The following is an 18,603-nucleotide window of genomic DNA, read 5'->3' as shown; positions in this document are numbered from 1 at the left end:
ATAAATAGAAATATCAAGTTTACTTCTCACACAGTAACAAGGTATTTAACTTTCCTTTCTTTTTTTCCCCCTTTTTTTGGAAAATTCTGTCAATTCTTAATCTTGTCAAGACATTCACAGCCATGACTTTATGTTTGGGTTGGAAAAACTCACCATAGGAAGAAGCCATTACCCAGAGGTAGAAAATTGGTGGAAGCCTAGAGGCCAAATCCAGCCTTGGCAAATGTACTTGGTTTGGCCTGCATTGTATTTTTAAAATTTTTAAGTGGCTGCTAATATTTAAAATTCAACAGGGTTCAGATGAAGGTCCAGCTTTCTGATTTCTCTTGAAATCAGATGGATGAACTGTCGAGAATCTGGGCCCCAAGTTGAGTGGCCTGGATGCTAACTCCTTAGAATAGGGTATATGTTTTCTAATTTATTACAGTCTCTACCACTTTCTGCTTTTCTGCACTATCCACTTCATTTATTTTGTTGGTATTTGCTTGACCCTTTTAAGCATTGGTGTTACCACATGCTGTATTAACAGTAATAGCAAATTCTTGACACTCATTCTATATTGTATACAATCCTCCAAGAAAAGTTAGTCATCAAGCATCCGGTATAATTTTGTTTGTCTGTCTGTTTGTTTGTTTGTTTAGAGGAGTATGGGGAGAGAAAGAGGGAGGGGAGACATCAACGTGAGAAACATTGATTGGTTGCCTTATGTATGCACCCTGACCAGGAGTGGAACCGGTGATCTTTTGGCTTGCAGGACAGCACTCAACGAACTGAGGTGTACCAGCCAAGGCATGATGTAATTTTTTAAAAATAATTACTAATACAAAGGCAAGTAATACAGAACATCGTTTAAGTGTTCAATGCATATCGGATTATCTATTCTATATAAGATGCTGAGAAACCTTCAAGGAGCTTTTAGTCAAAGAAACAGACCATGGCTACGTTATTATATAGTACAGGGTTACATGTAAAAGTAATGACTAGAAACAGTGGGACTGGTGGGAGCAATGACGGTCAGTCTTAACTGAGGAGATGGGGGAAAAATTTTTATCAGCAGCCCTTTGAGTTGGTCCTAACAGTGAGTTTAATTTCAGGAGGCCAAGATAGAAATGAACCTTGGCACCGTGACTAGAAGATGTTCAAAGACCTACTAGTAATTTGGTTCAGCAAAAGAATAGTATGAGATAACATGATAAAAAATGAAAGTCTTTAAGTTTTTAGGCTATGAAATTTAGACTTTATTTGGGAGCAGTGCAGGGTCTTTGGAAACGTTAGATTGGAGGAGTTATGTTCTTACAGTTCTACACTGGCTGGTTAATTTTAAGTATTCAGTACGTGGGACAGGTTTGTATGTGCCAGCTTGGTGGTGAGTAAACAAGACTCATTAGGGCTTTATTCAGACGGGTCAGGTGAGAAGGAATTAGAGTCTGTACTCAAGTGGGAACAGGTAAGGAGAAAAATGATGAGGAAGTAAATATTGGTGAGGCTTGGCAACTGACCAAAGAGAACACTGAGGGTTTTAGCCGGGATTGATTTTTTTAAAAAATTCTACACAGCCCTGGCTGGTGCGGCTCATTGGATTGAGTGCCGGCCTGTGAACCAAAGGGTCGCCATTTCAATTCCCAGTCAGGGCACATGCCTGGGTTGCAAGTCAAGTCCCCAGCTGGAGGTGTGCAAGAGGCAACCAACCACACATTGATGTTTCTTTCTCCTTCCCTTCTCTAAAAATAAATCTTGGAATAAAATAAATAAAATTCTAAACAGCTTTTTACCTTAAGCTTTATCGTTCAGCTGATGAGTGACTGCGGGCCCAGGTTCGTCAGTGACATTAGGTATTCCAGTTTGCTTTCGCATTTTAAAAATGATTTGTCACCCAAAATCTAAGTATCTATTCAGTTACACTAAGAAAACAAAACTACCCATATATCCAACTACCACACAAGAGAAATTGATGCATTGGTTAGTTTGCTTTACCTCTTTTGTTCTCCATTTTGTGTTGGCCAAGGAGGGAGCAGTGGTGGTGAGGCAACATCCAGTGTAGCCAATACAAGGTATCTTCTTTAAATAACCTAGTTTAAAAAAAGAAAACTGTTTATACACAAACAAAAAGTGCTAATGAAAGTGATAGAGCATTGCATATCAACTAACATTTTCATGCTAGTTTTTCTGAAGACACTCTTATAAAAACCTTTTTTTTAAAACTGGAAAATGTACTTTTTTTGTAATACTGTGGTAACTTTGTTCTTGAGCCTGTCTTCCTCAGCACATCTGAGTATGGTAGTATGAATAGAAGATTCTGAATTGAACTGGTCCTTTTCATACATCAATTTATGCTTTACAAGTTTGATCTGCTAAATGTAGGGTGCCTTCCAAACTGAAGACATGGAAATCATTTTTTCGTGCCATCTGCATTAGCGATTTAGCTTCCTTATTCTGCCCCAGGTATCAATGAAGCAGTCTGCCAAAGAACTTTTAAAAAAATAAATTAATACTGAGAATAAATAGTTGTTTCTGTTGTCTTCCAAAAATGGTAACTGGATTATTGGTATGCAAGCAAATGCGTACACATCTGTGGGGTCGAATTGGGCTGCCCTGATTTGGGGAGGAAAGCCCCAAAGTAAGACTGGACTTGAGATAGGTGTTTGATGTGATAAGTATTTCCTTAGGAATGAGAGTCTCTCGGGTATCCTTTGGCCTACTCTGTTCGCTAACACCACAGCACAGGAGTTCAGTAGTGCTATTGGGTCAGTGGCATTAGGGCAGCTAATACTGGCTCATTAAATACTTGTGCTTGACCAGCTGGAATTATTGCAAAACCCACTGAGACCCTGGAGCTCCAGCTTTATGAGCGGGTAAGTTTATATGAAGACGGCTAGCCCAGGGTAAGTGCTGCTTCTTGATTTCAGATTGAACATATATCTTTTTTTTTGTAATGTAAAGTCAAACTACAGTGAGTAGCCATTAAGCTGAGCTCTTGAGTTATCCAGTTGTTTTTTAATTCATATGCATTTTACTTACTGTTTTTGTCTGGAAAGCAAAATTTTCTTATAGTGTACTTTTATATAACAGATTCTCATAAACTATTTCTCTTCAGCATACAAACGGCTAGATGGTTCAACTGAATGCTGTAACAATCAAAGCCTCACAGATGTGTGCTTTTCCTACAGAAATAATTTTAATAAGCGTTTGGTAAGTTGTCCTTGAGCTGTCTTGCTTGCCTGATATAAATAAGCAGATAGAGCTAAAATGGAATATATGAAGACTTCTCCCTTTCGCTTTGTATCATTTTACTAAAATCTCTACATTTCACATGTCACTTTTCATCTGAGAATCTTTAAAATTTTATTGTGGTAATATCTTCTTTGGACAAAGTAGTAGAAGACTTGAGTCTAATTTATAGTACGTGCACATAAATGGCATTTCTTTTACACGAACTTCTTTCCTAATATGCTAGGTGACATGAAAGATATTGAAGGACTGTGACTTGATGTTTTTCTTTTAATAAATCATTTTTAGTATTGACTAATATTTTATTCATAGCATACATGCCTACCTGCCCGGAAAGCAGTTGAAGCCACCCAAGTTTGTAGAACCAATAAAGATTGCAAAAAAAGCTCAAGTTCAAGTTTCTGCATAATACCTTCTTTGGAAACTCACACTCGCTTAATAAAAGTAAAACATCCACCTCAAATTGATATGTTATATGTAGGACATCCATTGCACCTGCACTACACAGGTGAGTATTTTGGTGGTCGACCCTGAGAAAATCATAAAGATGTCATATATTCTCAGAGGTAGAAGCTCAGTACAAATCCTTGCATTAGTTTTATTGATTATAAATTTGATCAGTTTTCAAAGCCCTGTTAACTTGCACTTTTTTAATTTTTTATTTTTTTTTTACTTTTCAGTTACAGTTGATGTACAATAGTATAATAGTTTTGGGTGTTCCTAATTTATTCCTAAGCATTAAATAAAATTTAGGCAGTAGAAAAGTAATCTGGATTTATAAAACAAGATAGAGTTGAATCCCCTGTCTGCCTTTGAAGAGCAATATATTTTTCATTCTCCACCATTTATGCCCAAATCACAGAGCTGATCTCTCAGATATTCTGTGAAAATTTATTAAATTCATCCAAGCTCCCAAATCACTGACAAGAGCAGCATACCCCAGACGATACTAGGAATCATAGGGATATGACAATAAAGTAATTTGTGTGTGACACATGAATTTTATGTAAATGTAATTTCAAAACTGGGCCAGCATAAGTATTTGAACAAGTAGCAACACGACTGGGCTAAATATACAGCTTTTCTTTCTTTTTTTTTTAATATAATTTTTAATTTAATTCTTGTTCAAGTACAGGTTTCTGTCTTATATTCCCAACCCTGCCCGCCCCCCGCCCCATGCTCCCCGCCTCCCTCCCCTTTCTGCCCCCCACCCTTAGTTATTGTCCATGTGTCCCTTATACTTGTTCAGGTGAATCCATTCCCTTTTCCCCTATGATTTAAATATACAGCTTTTCCATATGGCTGAAGATCATACAGTCTTAACTCATTTTGTGTAAGGTTTTTTTAAAGATTTTATTTATTTATTTTTACAGAGAGGGAAAGGAGGGAGAAAGAAGCATCAATGTGTGGTTGCCTCCCGTGCACTCCCCAGTGGGGACCTGCCCCACAACCAGCAACCCCTGGCTCGCAGTCCACTGAGCCACACCAGCCAGGGCTTATATGAGATTTTTATGTTCTTATTTATTTGTGTGTGTGTGTGTGTGTGTGTGTGTATTTATTTATTTGTTTGTTTGTTTATTTATAGAGGGGAAGGTGGGGAGAAAGAATGGAAGAGAAACATTAATGTGTGGTTGCCTCTCATGTGTCCCCTACTGGGGACCTGGCCTGCAACCCAGGCATGTGCCCTGGCTGGGGATCCAACCAGCGACTCTTTGCTTCACAGGCCCGTGCTCAATCCACTGAGCTATACCAGCCAGGGCTGTTCTTTTTTAAATAACTTACTGAAATATAATTCAGTTACCACATAATTCATGCTTTTAAAGTATACAGTTCAGTAGTTTTTAATATATCAGAGTTGCGCAGCCATTACCAAAATCTAGTTCCAGAATATTTTCACCTCAGAAAGAAACCCCATTCCTCCTATTAAGCAATCATTCCTCATTTCTCCACAACAGCCCCCAGCCTTTGGCATCCACTAGACTACTCTCTGCTTCTATAAATTTGCCTGTTTGTCACATTTCACATAAATGGGATATTTTGTGACCAGCTTCTTTCACTTAGCATAATGTTTTCAAGGTTCGTTTGTGTTGTAGCCTGTTCTAGTACATCATTTTTATGGGTGAATAATATTCCATTGTATTGGCAAAGCACATTTTCTTTATTGTCAGTCGGTTTTATGTTACTCTTTTAAAAGACTCATTGCTTCGTACTCAGATCCTGAACTACACCCTGGGTCATGCTTATTGCTTGATTTTTACACTAAGTGAGTCTAGAAGATAAATATTAAATACATCCTAAACAAATGAGAAAAGGCCCCCTTTTAGGGTAATTCAAAAGAGTGTACTGTTGGTTCTACTTAATTACAAGAATGTTTTTGAATATTTTGAACAAAACAGGATTATGGAATCCACAGAATGGAAGAGGCCTTAAAAATTCCCTAGTCTTAATCCTTATTTTAGGAATGAAGAAAAAAATGAGACCAGAAAGGTTAAGCGACATAATAGTTGTAGTGAATGTGATTTTAAGGTTTATACCTCTTCGGAAGGTTAAGGACTCTTGATGTAAACTCTATATTTATTAAGTCAGTCTCTGTATTTTATATTAGTATTGGGTATATAGTCAATTTTATCTTATTCTTACCTCAAAATATAAGTATACTCTAGGACATGAATTTCTGTATTTCACTATTTTTATTAGATGTTGTTAGAATAATTGGTTGTTTTGATATGAAGGGCATACATAACCTGCTACATATGTTTGGGAAGGACTTTCTCCACCAATTTAATTGGCTAGCCCAATTTTTGACTGGATGGTAAAATTCATAATGCTATTGTCTGTGAATAATATGCACTATTCCTTTTCTTTTTTAGTGAGCATCACCAGTTTTATCCCACGTTTTAACTTTCTAAGCATAGATCTGCCTGTGGTTGTGGAGACATTTGTCAAGTATCCTTTCTGGTGTGAAATGGTTTTAAAAGTTTTATTTCGAATTGGATCAGTCTTAACCCTGAATAGACCACGTGTGTACCTTGCAAGTATCAATTAATTACTAACAACTAAAAGACAGACTTGAAAGTTGAAAAAGATCAGGTAGTACCCAGGAAGGAGGAAGGTGGAAGATTAAGGGTATGGAAGGGAAGGAACACAGAATACAAATTGAGAATTAAATGGAAAGGATAAAAACTCCAGTTTCTAGTGAGGTGATGAATTCTGCCTCTTCTGAGCCTGTAAGCGCTGAGCAAATGGAAGAATGCATACAGGAGAGCAAACTGGTTTCCACTACTAAAATAACAATTCAGAGGACAAAATCTCTTGTGTTCTTTAGTATATTATTATGTTTGCATATATAAGATGAATTTTTTTAAAAAACTGATAATTATGTAGAATTCGAATAAACGACAGTTTGGAGAGTTTCTTTTTGCCACTTTTAAATCTTTTAAATGTCCACAGTGATTTGCAAAAAAAAGAAAAAGAAAAAAATGGAAAACAAATGAGCAGTTACCAAAAAGTATGTACAATGTTGTATCTTGTAGATTGCAGGTTTGTCTCAGACATTTGCATTATAACATCATAGATGATAGGAAAATAGAGTTATATTTACACTGTAACTTTATAAATGATTGAAAATCATTTTGGTCCTGAAAATTAGAGGTCATGGGACCAAAATGCCTTAGAAGGATCAAAAATAATTCTCTTTTATTTCTTTTTAAAGATTTTATTTATTTATTTTTAGATAGAGGGGAGAAGATGGAGAGAACCATGAATCAGTTGCTTCTCATACATGCCCCGACTGGGCACTAAACAAACCTGCAACCCAGCCATGTGCCCTGAGCAGGAATTGAACCAGCAACCCATCGCTTTGCGGGATGACACTCAACCAACTGAGCCACACTGGTTAGGGCTCTTTTATTTCTTATTCCTTCCACATTCCTTTCTTTGTTGTATCATTAAAGACTTAAAAAGACTTTCCTGGCTAGTGTGGTTCAGTGGATTGAGTGCCAGCCTATGAACCAAAGGGTCATCAGTTCAATTCCCAGTCTAGGGCACAATCCTGGGTTGCAGGCCAAGTCCCTGGTTGGGGGGTATGTGAGAGGCAACCACAGATTGGCGTTTCTCTCCCTCTCTCTCTGCCTCCCTTCCCCTCTCTAAAAATAAATAAATGAAATCTTTTTTAAAAAAAATTAAAAAGAGTCTAAAAGTCCATTATAGATTACCTTAGTTTATAAATGGTTGGCCTTTTTTTTTTTTTTTTAGTCAGGGTTTTTGAACTTTGAAATAATATGTCCTTTGTTTTAAATAGTAGATATCTAAGAAGGAATGGCCTGTACTGGTGGGCAGAAATATCTTCTGACTCCTGGAAGTGTGGTTTCCACTCAGACCTCGCTGTTGGCTCCTTAATTGATTTTAACCAGGTACCTAATTTCTCTCTCAGGAGCTCTGGCTATTGTGAATGCGGTGCCCTGCTTTGCTTTGGACGGACAATGGATTTTAAACTCTTTCCTTGATGCTACCCTTACCTCAGTGATTGGAGACAATGATGTGAAAGATCTGATAGGATTTTTCATCTTGCTGGGTGGCAGCGTGCTTTTGGCTGCCAACGTGACCCTGGGACTCTGGATGGTCACAGCACGGTAATATGTGCGCTCATCTGACAGAACCTCCGAGTTACCACATGCAATACCGAAAACCATATGGTTTACTTGGTATGAAATATAAAGTATTCCCTTAAAATTACATTCTAGCCAACAACTTGTAAGCTCCTTCTATATCCAGAGTATCCCAACTCTGATGGGAATAAACAGAAGAAATGCAAGGTATAGTTCTTGACTACATTTTAGTTTTAAAGACTGAACTTACAATGCTCATGAACTTACAACTGCAGATGCTCATGGAACAATTTCTAAACAAGTACAGATTCTTATTAAACCATATTGTGTGACTACAAATCCTGTTGCAGTAATTTAAAGGAGAATGGAATGTGGTGGAATTAATTGGGGGAAACGTCTTGGAAAAGCATCATTAATCCAGATTTGAAGGAGACCAGACTTTGGCCAAGTGGTAGGGTGAGCATTTTCTTGGCCTATATCTCTTGCCCTTTGTCTTGTTTGAAAAGTATTCTAAAACTTAATGGTGTATTGTTTTGTCCTCTTGATAATTGAGGTTCAATTACAGTTAAATTAACAAAATTCTATCAAAGAATCTCTGACAGGAGAGGGAAAATCTTTGTCAAATGATACCAAATAAGTGAACAAAGTGGAAATAGAGCCCACAATATCTTGGAGACATTTTTATGCCCCACGAGAGTTACCTCTTTGAGACTGTGTTTCCCGTTCCCTTGAAGTAGCACTTAGCCTTGACATTTAGAGTGAGCTGAGGAAGTGTCTCCTACTTGCAGCATGTGGGCTGAGGCAGTTAGGGTTTAACCTCAGAACTGAGCTAGGTCTTCCAGCGGATCGCAAGACACATCACAGGACCTCAGCAATCCTGGTTAACATTGTCTACAGAGCTTGGAAGTTTGGAACCCTTCCAGGGTAGATATTTTCTCCTGCTGCTGGGGCTATCTGGGTCCTAGCTCCTGGGTTCCTGTCTTCAAGAAGCAACTACCTTAAGCTCAGCTATGCTCTGTCCTCACCAGCAGCTCCCCATGTTTCTCTGTGTTGGGTAATAAAACATGTAGTCCTGGCTTTCCACCTTTCTCCTAAGCTACCTCAGTGGGTCCACAGAAGACTTGGTAGTACAATGAGAATGGCTATACATGAGCGTAAACGTGAATTGGCCAGAGCCTGGGAACCAACTTTTGTGCCTGAAAAACTCAATGTATAATTCCCAGGGAGATGCAGCCCTAGGAGATGTGGAAAGTCAGCAGGCCACTGCAGTCTTAGAAGCGTATGGGCATGCTTTTCTTGGTTGACAAGTGCGTGCTTCTCTCATACACTCAAGAACACCATGTAGCCAACTTCTTCACTAAGTGAAGTCTTCCATGGGGTTCACCTTTTGCAGATCACTGAGTTGCTGTTTAGGCACTAAAACTTTTTAATCATTTGTAATTAACAAACTCTTTAGATTGTACTACACATTTGCCTGCCTTCTTAAACAAATTATGTATTGAGTATGATTTTAATTAATGAATGACGAGGTGGTCAGTTATTACCACTACTAAAACCATACAGATTATTGGTTTATCCCGGGAAAAGGGCATTTGTTCTATTTAGAGGCAGACAGTCATTCAGGATCAAAGTGTATTAGCAGGATAGTGTTCAGACCTGTTCAGGTAGAACTTGGGGAATACCATGAAATACTTGCATAATAAATTCAGTTACATGAACTGAGCGGTTTACTAATGAAAATGTATATGTGCAGGTCAGTTTTATAAAAACTGAGAAAAATGTAGTAGAGAAAATCCTTCGCATTAATTTTCTTTTCTGGGTGGAAAACAACCCCAAACACATCTTTCTTTAGCTCCATAGGGTCAAGATTTGGGAACCATTCTATTAGGATACTGAGCAGATCAGCCCCATTTGTGTAGAAATGTCCTCATCGTGTGAGGAAGGAAGGAAATGTTATGCGTTATCTCTTCAGCTTGATTGTGGGCACTTCTGGAGCAAGGACCGTGGCATACTCATCTTTGCATCCCCGACACAGTGCATGAGACATCATAACTACTTAATAAATGTGGTTGAATGGATGACGATTAGTGTTATTTATGGATTAGGAAAGCATGTATCTATTTAAGCTATAAAAACAAGTATTTACTATAAATATATGTTCACATAAAAAATAATTCAGAAGGTCTGTGTGTCCCCGGAATAGTATCATCTTTATGAAAAGAACCCACTTTGCTTTCTGTTGAGCAATTAGAAAAATGGGGGGGAAAGAAGTATCTTGAGAATTTGAAGAAGGCGTTCTGTGTTGTCACTCTGTTCAACAACATTTTATTTTCATTGTTCCTGCTCTGCATTGTTTACATTTTTGAGGATTTTAAAAAATCACCTACAGTCTATAAAGAATGTATATATTCTCTTCAGCATCTCAGTTTCGAAAGATACACAGTTGAACTCGACCTTTTGATAATCACTCTTGTAGGTCATTGTCTGTTCTAACCATAAATTGTAAACATGTGCGTCATGGGTATGTGGCTCCCAGTCATCGGTTTGTCCTATGGTATTTATTGAATGTCCATGTACTAATGGTGCACAGAGATTTTTTTCTCTAAATCTTTTGACTGTTCTGTAATTCATTCTTAAGGTTTAACTTGAAAATACCAGAGTTGCTGGCATTTGATGTATAGCAATAAAAAAATAAATGAGTACCAGCATTCTATGTTTTATCATCAACTATGTGTTGTCTTTTTGAAAAATGTTTGTATTCTCTATCAAAATTATTCCTTTTACATAAAGCATGATCTTAGTTGTTTTCAAATTCTTGATTTAAAAACAGCCTTCAGTTTCCACTCAAGCAGTGCATATGTCAAAGTTGTTGCAGGCTATGGCAAGAGGTCTTTAATAGAAATCCTGTGTTCGTGCTCCTGTTTTCGAAATGGCGTGTTTGTGGATGAAGGGAAGGGGCTGTCATTTCCTTTTATTAGTGTCTGACAGAAGTCTTTAAGATTTTATTTATTCATTTTTAGAGAGGGGGAGGGAGAGAAACATCAATGTGTAGTTGCCTCTCGAGCTCCCGGCTGGGGACTTGGCCTGCAAACCAGGCATGTGCCCCGACCCGGAATCAAACTGACAACCCTTTGGTTTGAAGGCCGCCACTCAATCCACTGAGCAAACCAGCCAGGGCCAGAAATCTTTAAGTCTATGTTTATAGGAATTGGTGAAAGAAAAGTGTTTCAGTGGTAACATTTGGTTCTTCTTGACCTTTTGCCCTAGTGCTTCCTCCCTTGTTCACAGAGTATACCTGTCTCCCATAAGCACATGTGCACACATGCACACATTCTCTTTCTAGGTCACTAAGGGCCAGATAAAATAGGCTGGAAATGTAGCCCAGGTCCTGGTTGGCTACCCTCACTGCGCTCCTCCTTGCCTCTGATCCCACTGCACTACAGTTAAGAGCCATGAGACTAGGTGACTATCTAAATCACCTTTTTTTAAAAAAGATTTTATTTGTTTATCTTTAGAGGGGAAGGGAAGGAGAGAGGGAGAGAAATATCAATGGATGGTTGCCTCTTGTGAGTCCCCTGCTGGGAACTGGCCTGCAACCCAGGCATGTGCCCTGACTGGGAATCGAACCGTGATCGTGTGGTTCGCAGGCCCGCACTCAATCCACTGAGCTACACCAGCCAGGGCTCTAAATCACCTTTTTTTAATTAGCAGCTTTATTGAGATAGAACTAAATACCATAATGTTCACCTGTTTAAAGTGTACAGTTCAATGTAAACCATTTTTCCTTTAATGACTCATCAAGCAGTAGTATACATAGGCTTTCATATAATCAAAACTTTAAATGAACATGTGATAAGGGATGGGGAAGAAAAACATTTCCGTGATGTCACAGCTATTTCAACTCTAAAGTGGTTTTAAAGATTGGAATAAAGTGGAATAACAAGTTTACCTTTAAGGTAAAATAATGTGATATACTGTCTTTGAGACAACAAGCCTTTTTAATCCGTGCATTTGCAAACTACTCTTAACTGTGTTTAGGCCACACGAATTTGAATAATCCATTGTATATTTTATCAGACCGTGGCAAATGAATTCTAAAAAGAATGCCTTTATTTCAGAACTTAATGCTACAACAGATTATACTCAGTCTGGAGGCAGAAAAGAATGGCTGACGGAAGTTGCAGTTCTAATTGCCAAGCAAATTATATTGTTTGTGTAATTTAATTTCCCATTAAGTAGACAGAAAAACACTCTTATACCTTAATTTTATTTAGCTAAAGATTGATGGATAGTCAGCAATTGTCCCTGCTTATCAGGGTTTCTGCCACTGTAGAGGAGGGAAAACGCGGAAGGATCTAAGAGTAGAGCCCTGTAATTGGCTGTCCGTCCTGTACAATTGAAGTCTCACTTTATTTCCTGTGAATTTTGCATACCATTAACCAGGCTCCTTAAAGCCAGGTCTCTTAAAGATATCAAACTCTAAGTTGTAAAAGCATTAGATACTAAGAGTATTAAGATTGTCTTCATGTCTAAAACACATTGGTAGAAAGTAGTGTATAACATTTGGTTTATAAACTAGTGACAGTCCTTGATGGTGTTTTTATTATTGAAATGAGAAAATTAAGCTAAAGGAGCTTGTCTCCAGTTACAAAATAAAAAAAAGTGCTGTGTTTTGCTCTGAGGTTGCCTGCTGCCCTTTATCAAAGAGCTCTCCTGTGTTTGGAGTACGGGATGACATACCTCATTTCACTTAGCACTTCCAGATGGCTCTCCAGAATGGCTCTCTGATGAGATGGGGCTCGTTCGGGGTGGTATGGCCGTAGACTCCAGAATGGCTCTAACAGACACTCATCGGCAAGGCATGAGGGTGCCGTGTTTTCCTGCACCCTTACCTCCACTTAGTTATCTGACTTTCATGTCCTGACAGATCCATGTGGTGAAAACTGGAATTTCCTTTTAATTTGCATTTCTCAGAATATTAATCAAGTTGCACATCCATATACTTGTGTAGCCATTTGGGTCTTTTATCCTGCCAATTGCTCATTGATACCTTTGCCCTGGTTTTCCATTGAGTGTTCCAAATTGTTCTTATTGATTCATAGGAATTTCTTGTATATTCTACATTAGGGGTTGACAGACTACAGTCTGCAGGCCAAATCCTGCTCACCACCTATTTTTGCAAAGAAGGTTTTATTGGAACACAGGCACATCCATTCATCTATGTCACAGATGGCAAACACAAGGCCTGCGGGCCGAATCTGGCCCTCCACCTTGTTTTATCTGCCTGGTAATTTGTTTCTGCTTGGTGGCAGCCCTGAGCTCTGGCTTAACTGTTAAGGAGCAGTTACATTTCTATAGTCCTTAAGTTACATATGGCCCTTTGAAGGCAACCGCGAGGCTGACGTGGCCCCCCGCTGAAAATGGGTTTGACACCCCTGATCTATGTGCTGTCTGTGACTGCTTTCATTCTACAATGGCAGAGTGAGCAGTGGCGACAGAGAACATACAGTCCGCAAAACCTAAAATATTTACTAATTAATTGTTTACAGAACAACCCTTGTTCTCAATATCTACCTCTTGTCCATTTTAAATGTTGCAAGTCATTTTTCAAGTCCATCTCCCATCTACAAATTGTATTTTTTATGAGGTCCTTTGTTGAATAAGGATATTTAGTTTGATGTAGTCCAATCCGTTTCTTTCTTGATTCTTTGGGTTTTGTGAGTCTTAGTAAAAAAGTCCTACCCTGTCCCGAAATCATAATAATAGTATATGCTTTGTTTCTATTTGCTTTAGAATTGTACCTTCACAATTAAATCTTTAATTGTAGACTACGGGTGGGGCAAGAGTAGGTTTATATTTGTTTGTATGTAAAATAATACAATAATTAATAATGCAAGAATAAAGTGTCATGCATACTCACAACTATAAACCTACTTTTTGCCCACCCAGTAAATGGTGGGAGGCAGGAAATTCAGGTTTATTTTTTTGTGTATGTAGAGTAAGCAAGTTCTTCATATGATGCCTGGAATGCTCTAATTATTATGTACTGAAGTCACTGCTTTTCAGATTTGTTTTTCTGTGTAATCAAGTTCATATGGTACCTGGAATGCTCCAGTTATTATATACTTAAGTTACTTATTTTCATAATGCAGAATTATGACAAATTTGCCCTGACATGCCAGTCTACACTGGTGTTAGATCTTGCCTCCTTTTGGTATGCCGCCTTGGCTTCCCATACCTTAAAATAAGGTTTTTAACATGTTTATTTTAATTTGCATTTTTTAGTTAGAAAAGAAACTAAACTTTTTTAATGTATTCTTTTGTAGATTTTTTTTTCTATCAGCATCCTTCGCCCATACTTCACTGTAGTAATAATCATCTTCATTCTACTCTTCATTGTCCAGGACTCACAATTTTACAAAGGGTTTCCAAACATATTTGTCTATACCATAGCTTCTTTTAGAGATCCCCGACTTTCAGACTTTATTCCTAGCATTATTTTCTTCCCTTTCAACCATTTTGTTTCAATCTCTAATAGCTTCTCATTTTCTTTCTAGGCTTTGTGTATCATCAGAAATCTACAGTGGGAGGTAACACTTTGCAGTTTATGGAACGTTAACTTCTCCAGTTCAGGGCATTCCTTTTCTGTTACGGAAATACCTAGGAAAAAGAGGTTGGTAATCAGGAGTTTGCTTGGGAAGTATAGAACTGAAACAGAAGGCTGTAGATAATGTGATGTTTTGGCCTTTATAAGAAAACAATTCTTACTGGAAAACAAATACATTTTTATTATAGAAAACATGTTAAAGCAAATTGTAGGTAAACTGGTAGCTGCTTTTTAAACTTGACGATTATCACAAGCATTTTCAATGTTATTAATATTTTAGTATTATTTTAATGACTGTGGTATTGCAGTGTTAAATTTGCCAAATTTAAACAACCCCTGCCCTGGCTGGTGTAGCTCAGTGGATTGACTGCTGGCCTGCCAACCAAAGGGTTGCTGGTTCGATTCCCAGTCAGAGCACATTCCTGGATTACTGGCCAGGTCCCCAGTAAGGGGCGCATGAAAGGCAACCACACATTGATGTTTCTCTCCCTCTCTATCTCCTTCCCTTTCCCCTCTCTCTATGTGTGTGTGTGTGTGTGTGTGTGTGTGTAATCTTTATAAATAAATAATAACTCTTATCTCTCTGTTTTTATATATCATGGTCATGCTCTGTCAAACTTTGCCTTATGTTTGCCTTTGGTGATTTTTTTTTCAAAATGGTATTTTTTAAAGATTTTATTTATCTTTTTAGAGGGAAGGGAGGAAGAAAGAGAGGGAGAGATATCAATCAGTTGCCTCTCGTGCATTCCCAACTGGGGACCTGGGCTGCAACCCAGGCGTGTGCCTTGACTGGGTATCAAGCTGGTGACCTTCTGGTTTGTGGGACAACGCCCGACACACTGAGCCATACCAGTCAGCTGGTGATATGTTTTGAAAGTCTCAAGATTTTATAAATATTCACAAACAGTTTTATGATACATTTATGATTTCATTTTTTCAAACATTCAAATCTTTAATCTACATGCAATGTATTTTGATGTTGGTGCACAGTAGGGATATAACCTTGTGTTTTGTTAGCCCCAAATGATTAACCCAGTCATGATATTTCATACCAGCCAGGAAAAGGCATAGATTTACATCCTTTGGAGAGAATAGATATTAAGTGAACTTTCTCTCATTTGATAAATTATCATTTATATGAGGCAACTGTTATTTTACTTTTCCAATTCAGTAACACAATGAATTGACAGTATATCTGTGTTTAAATTGAATAGAGTGCTTAAATTATTTTTCTTCTTTTAGGTGTTTTTATTGCTATCCAAATAGTATTTTTCATTCCTAAACAATATAGACTAGCAATCTGGATATTATCCTTAATATATATCATTATCCGTAGGTACTACTTTTAGCAACTTCTTAATTAAAGTATCTTTTTGGTTCTTAGATTTTCAAGCTTTAATTTTCTCTGTGGATTGTTTAATATTAGTCTTTAAAGGTTAGAAAAAGGTGTCTTTGGAATAGATATCCTGATTTTAAAGTGAGTATCTTCATCTGTTTTAGTTATATAATGATTTAAGTATGGAACATTCCATTCCATGATTGCTTGTTTAAATATGTGCATTAATTTTTACTCATAATCTAAAATGAAAAATAAGAGGTAATGAGGAGACTATGAACTTGTATTTTATTTCTTGTAAAATTTTAACAGCTTTTTCTATTCATAATAAATGAGCAGTTTCAAAGAAGTTGGTTGAGTGTGCTTTTCTCCCACCATTTAAAATGCTTTTTTTTTTCTGAGATCATTGTGGTTGGTTTTAAAACTTGGCGAATTTTAGAGTATGACTTTTGTAAATATGCTACTGTAAGAGATGCCAATTGGATTAAAGAAGTTCTATTTTCTTGTTCATCCCCATTCTACAGTCACTGGAACTGATAAATATATTTCTTGTCTTAATATTTTATTTTTATGCCATTACAATTGCCCCAATTTCCCCCCACTTTGCTGCCCTCCACCCACCCACCCCCACTCTCACTGTCAGTCAGTTTATGTACATCAGTCATGCAGATATGTTCCTTTTTTTTAAAGATTTTATTTATTTATCTTTAGAGAAGAAAGGAAGGAGAGAAATATCAATGTACGGTTGCCTCTCGCTAGTCCCCTGCTGGGAACTGGCCTGCAACCCAGGCATGTGCCCTGACTGGGAATCGAACCTCGATCGTGTGGTTCGCAGCAGATATGTTCTGACTAATCCTTTCACCTTTACATCTAGTCTCCCCTCTCTCCTCCCCTCTTATAACTGTTCCATGTTTCTATACCTCTGATTCTATTTTGCTTGTTAGTTTATTTTGTTCAATAAATTCCACATATAAGTGAGATCAGATGGTATTTGTCTCACCACCTGACCTATTTTACTTAGTGTAATAGCCTCCATGTCGATCCATGCTGTCACAAAAGGTAAGAGTTTGGGGGGTTTTTTTTCCTGCCGTGTGAAGCTTTTTTTATCCACTCCTCTATTATATTTTTTAAGAAATATTTGTCGCACGCCTACTATATTCTGGGCTCTGAGGACACAGAAGTAAGATAGTTTTTCTCTTTTGTATTTTTTAAAAAGCATTTATTTTTTAAACAATGAATATATACTGAATACTATTAAGTGTTGCAGGCCCAGGATGGCAAAAGATGAAGGTTAGCAGAGGCCAGGTCTTAGGAATATGTTAAAGGGAGTGTGGACTTCAGCCAAATCACAAATAAGTCATTGACACTTTCCCGCAAGAGAGGGCTACAATCTGTTTTGCATTTTGGGTAGATCATCTTGATGGAGGATAAACGGTGGATTAGAGAGAAGCGAGTCCGGAGGCGATGAACTTGGTTACAATACTTTCAGTTCTCTTGGCAAGAGATGTTGGTGATATTGAATAGGACAGTGACCGTAGAGATCGAAAGAGAGTAGAGGAAAAACTCAGAAGTAGAACCCACTGTTCTTGATGGGTTACATGTCATTTAGATTCACGAAGGAGTCAAGAAGACTTCAGGTCTCTGCTTGAACAATGAAATGATGGCAGTGCCATTAATGGGATATCAGAAAAGGAGCAGTTCAATTTGGAACTCTTAAGTTTGAATGCCCGGGAGGACTTCAAGTGGGCCATTAGGTGTATAGGTCTGGAACTTAGGAGAAATTAGTTGGTAATACCGTGTATTGTGTGAGCTGATGCACCCCAACTGTGTACTTGAACCCGTGGGAGTGGATAGCTAGTCAAGGGAGAATGTAGAACAATGAAAAGGAAAGAGAAAGTATCCTAGGATAGAGTTCTGAGGAACACCAGCATTTAGGTAAAAAGAAAAAAAAGTACAAGGAAGAAGAAACAGAAGGAAGCTTCAGAGAATTAAGAAAACCTATCTCCCACCTGCCTATTTCAAGGACCCACTTTCCGAAAAGTTGTATGTTTTCCATAAGTTCCCTTTCTTTCCAGTCCTCTCAGAAATCATTTGTTCTAGAAGTACCCCATATGTCTCCCTATCCCCAATTTAGATGCTGGATAAGCCCCAAATTCTAAAGGACTTCTTGAGTCACATCTCTTTCTGAACTTCTGTGCTCAGTGTGTAATTTGCTTTTTCCCTTGCTGATCTGCCTTTTGTCAGTTTAATTTGCAGGTCCCAAATCATTAACCCAAGGAGGGCAGAGGAAAAGTTGTTTTCTCTCTGGCAGAGTAAAGAAAGGCGCATGATCTTTGAAACTTGGATGGTTTAGAGAGGGGCAGAGGGGGGGGAGGGGGGGGAGGGAGGGAGGGAGGGAGAAAATAAAGCAAATACGGCAAATTTAACAACTGTTGGATCTGGATGGAGTTCTTTGTACTCTTGAAACTTCTATTTCAAATAATTGTAAAATAAATGATTTTTTTAAAAAAACAGCTACATTTATTGATCATGTGTACTGTTTTATTTCCTATTCTACTTTCAGTTTCAACACTATTTCACAGCTTCCTGTGAGGGAAAAGAATGAGGTATTTGAAAGACAGCTGCTTTTTTAAGGGTTTAAGCAAATTATATCTGTCTCAATTTCATCTTTGCAGGGATAATACCCTGAAACCTTTGCTATATAAATTGAGAGAAGCACATAGTAGGCACTCAATAAATGTTACTCCCTAATGTATTTGCATGTTCATTTTACAATGGACACTTCTCATCACTCCCATGATAACAACTTGTTCTGTATTGCACCA

General features: G+C 37.8%; 1 protein-coding gene across 1 annotated transcript in view; it reads left to right on the top strand.

Annotated features, from left to right (window-relative positions):
• The window catches only part of MBTPS2 (membrane bound transcription factor peptidase, site 2), a 46,829-nt gene extending 36,734 nt beyond the window's left edge, over nt 1-10,095 (top strand). Inside the window, exons 8-11 of the mRNA XM_037046234.1 lie at nt 3,095-3,189; nt 3,541-3,736; nt 6,099-6,174; nt 7,641-10,095. Of these exons, the coding sequence (XP_036902129.1) occupies nt 3,095-3,189; nt 3,541-3,736; nt 6,099-6,174; nt 7,641-7,863 (590 nt within the window). The 3' untranslated portion in view covers nt 7,864-10,095. The remainder of the gene's footprint in view (nt 1-3,094; nt 3,190-3,540; nt 3,737-6,098; nt 6,175-7,640) is intronic.
• The last annotated feature ends 8,508 nt before the right edge of the window (nt 10,096-18,603 follow it).

Source organism: Sturnira hondurensis, unplaced genomic scaffold, assembly GCF_014824575.4.
Source record: "Sturnira hondurensis isolate 20B ecotype Veracruz unplaced genomic scaffold, ASM1482457v3 Scaffold0005220, whole genome shotgun sequence".
NCBI lineage: Eukaryota > Metazoa > Chordata > Mammalia > Chiroptera > Phyllostomidae > Sturnira > Sturnira hondurensis.
The sequence above is the reverse complement of the archived record's forward strand: the minus strand, read 5'-3'. Positions and strand labels throughout refer to the sequence as shown.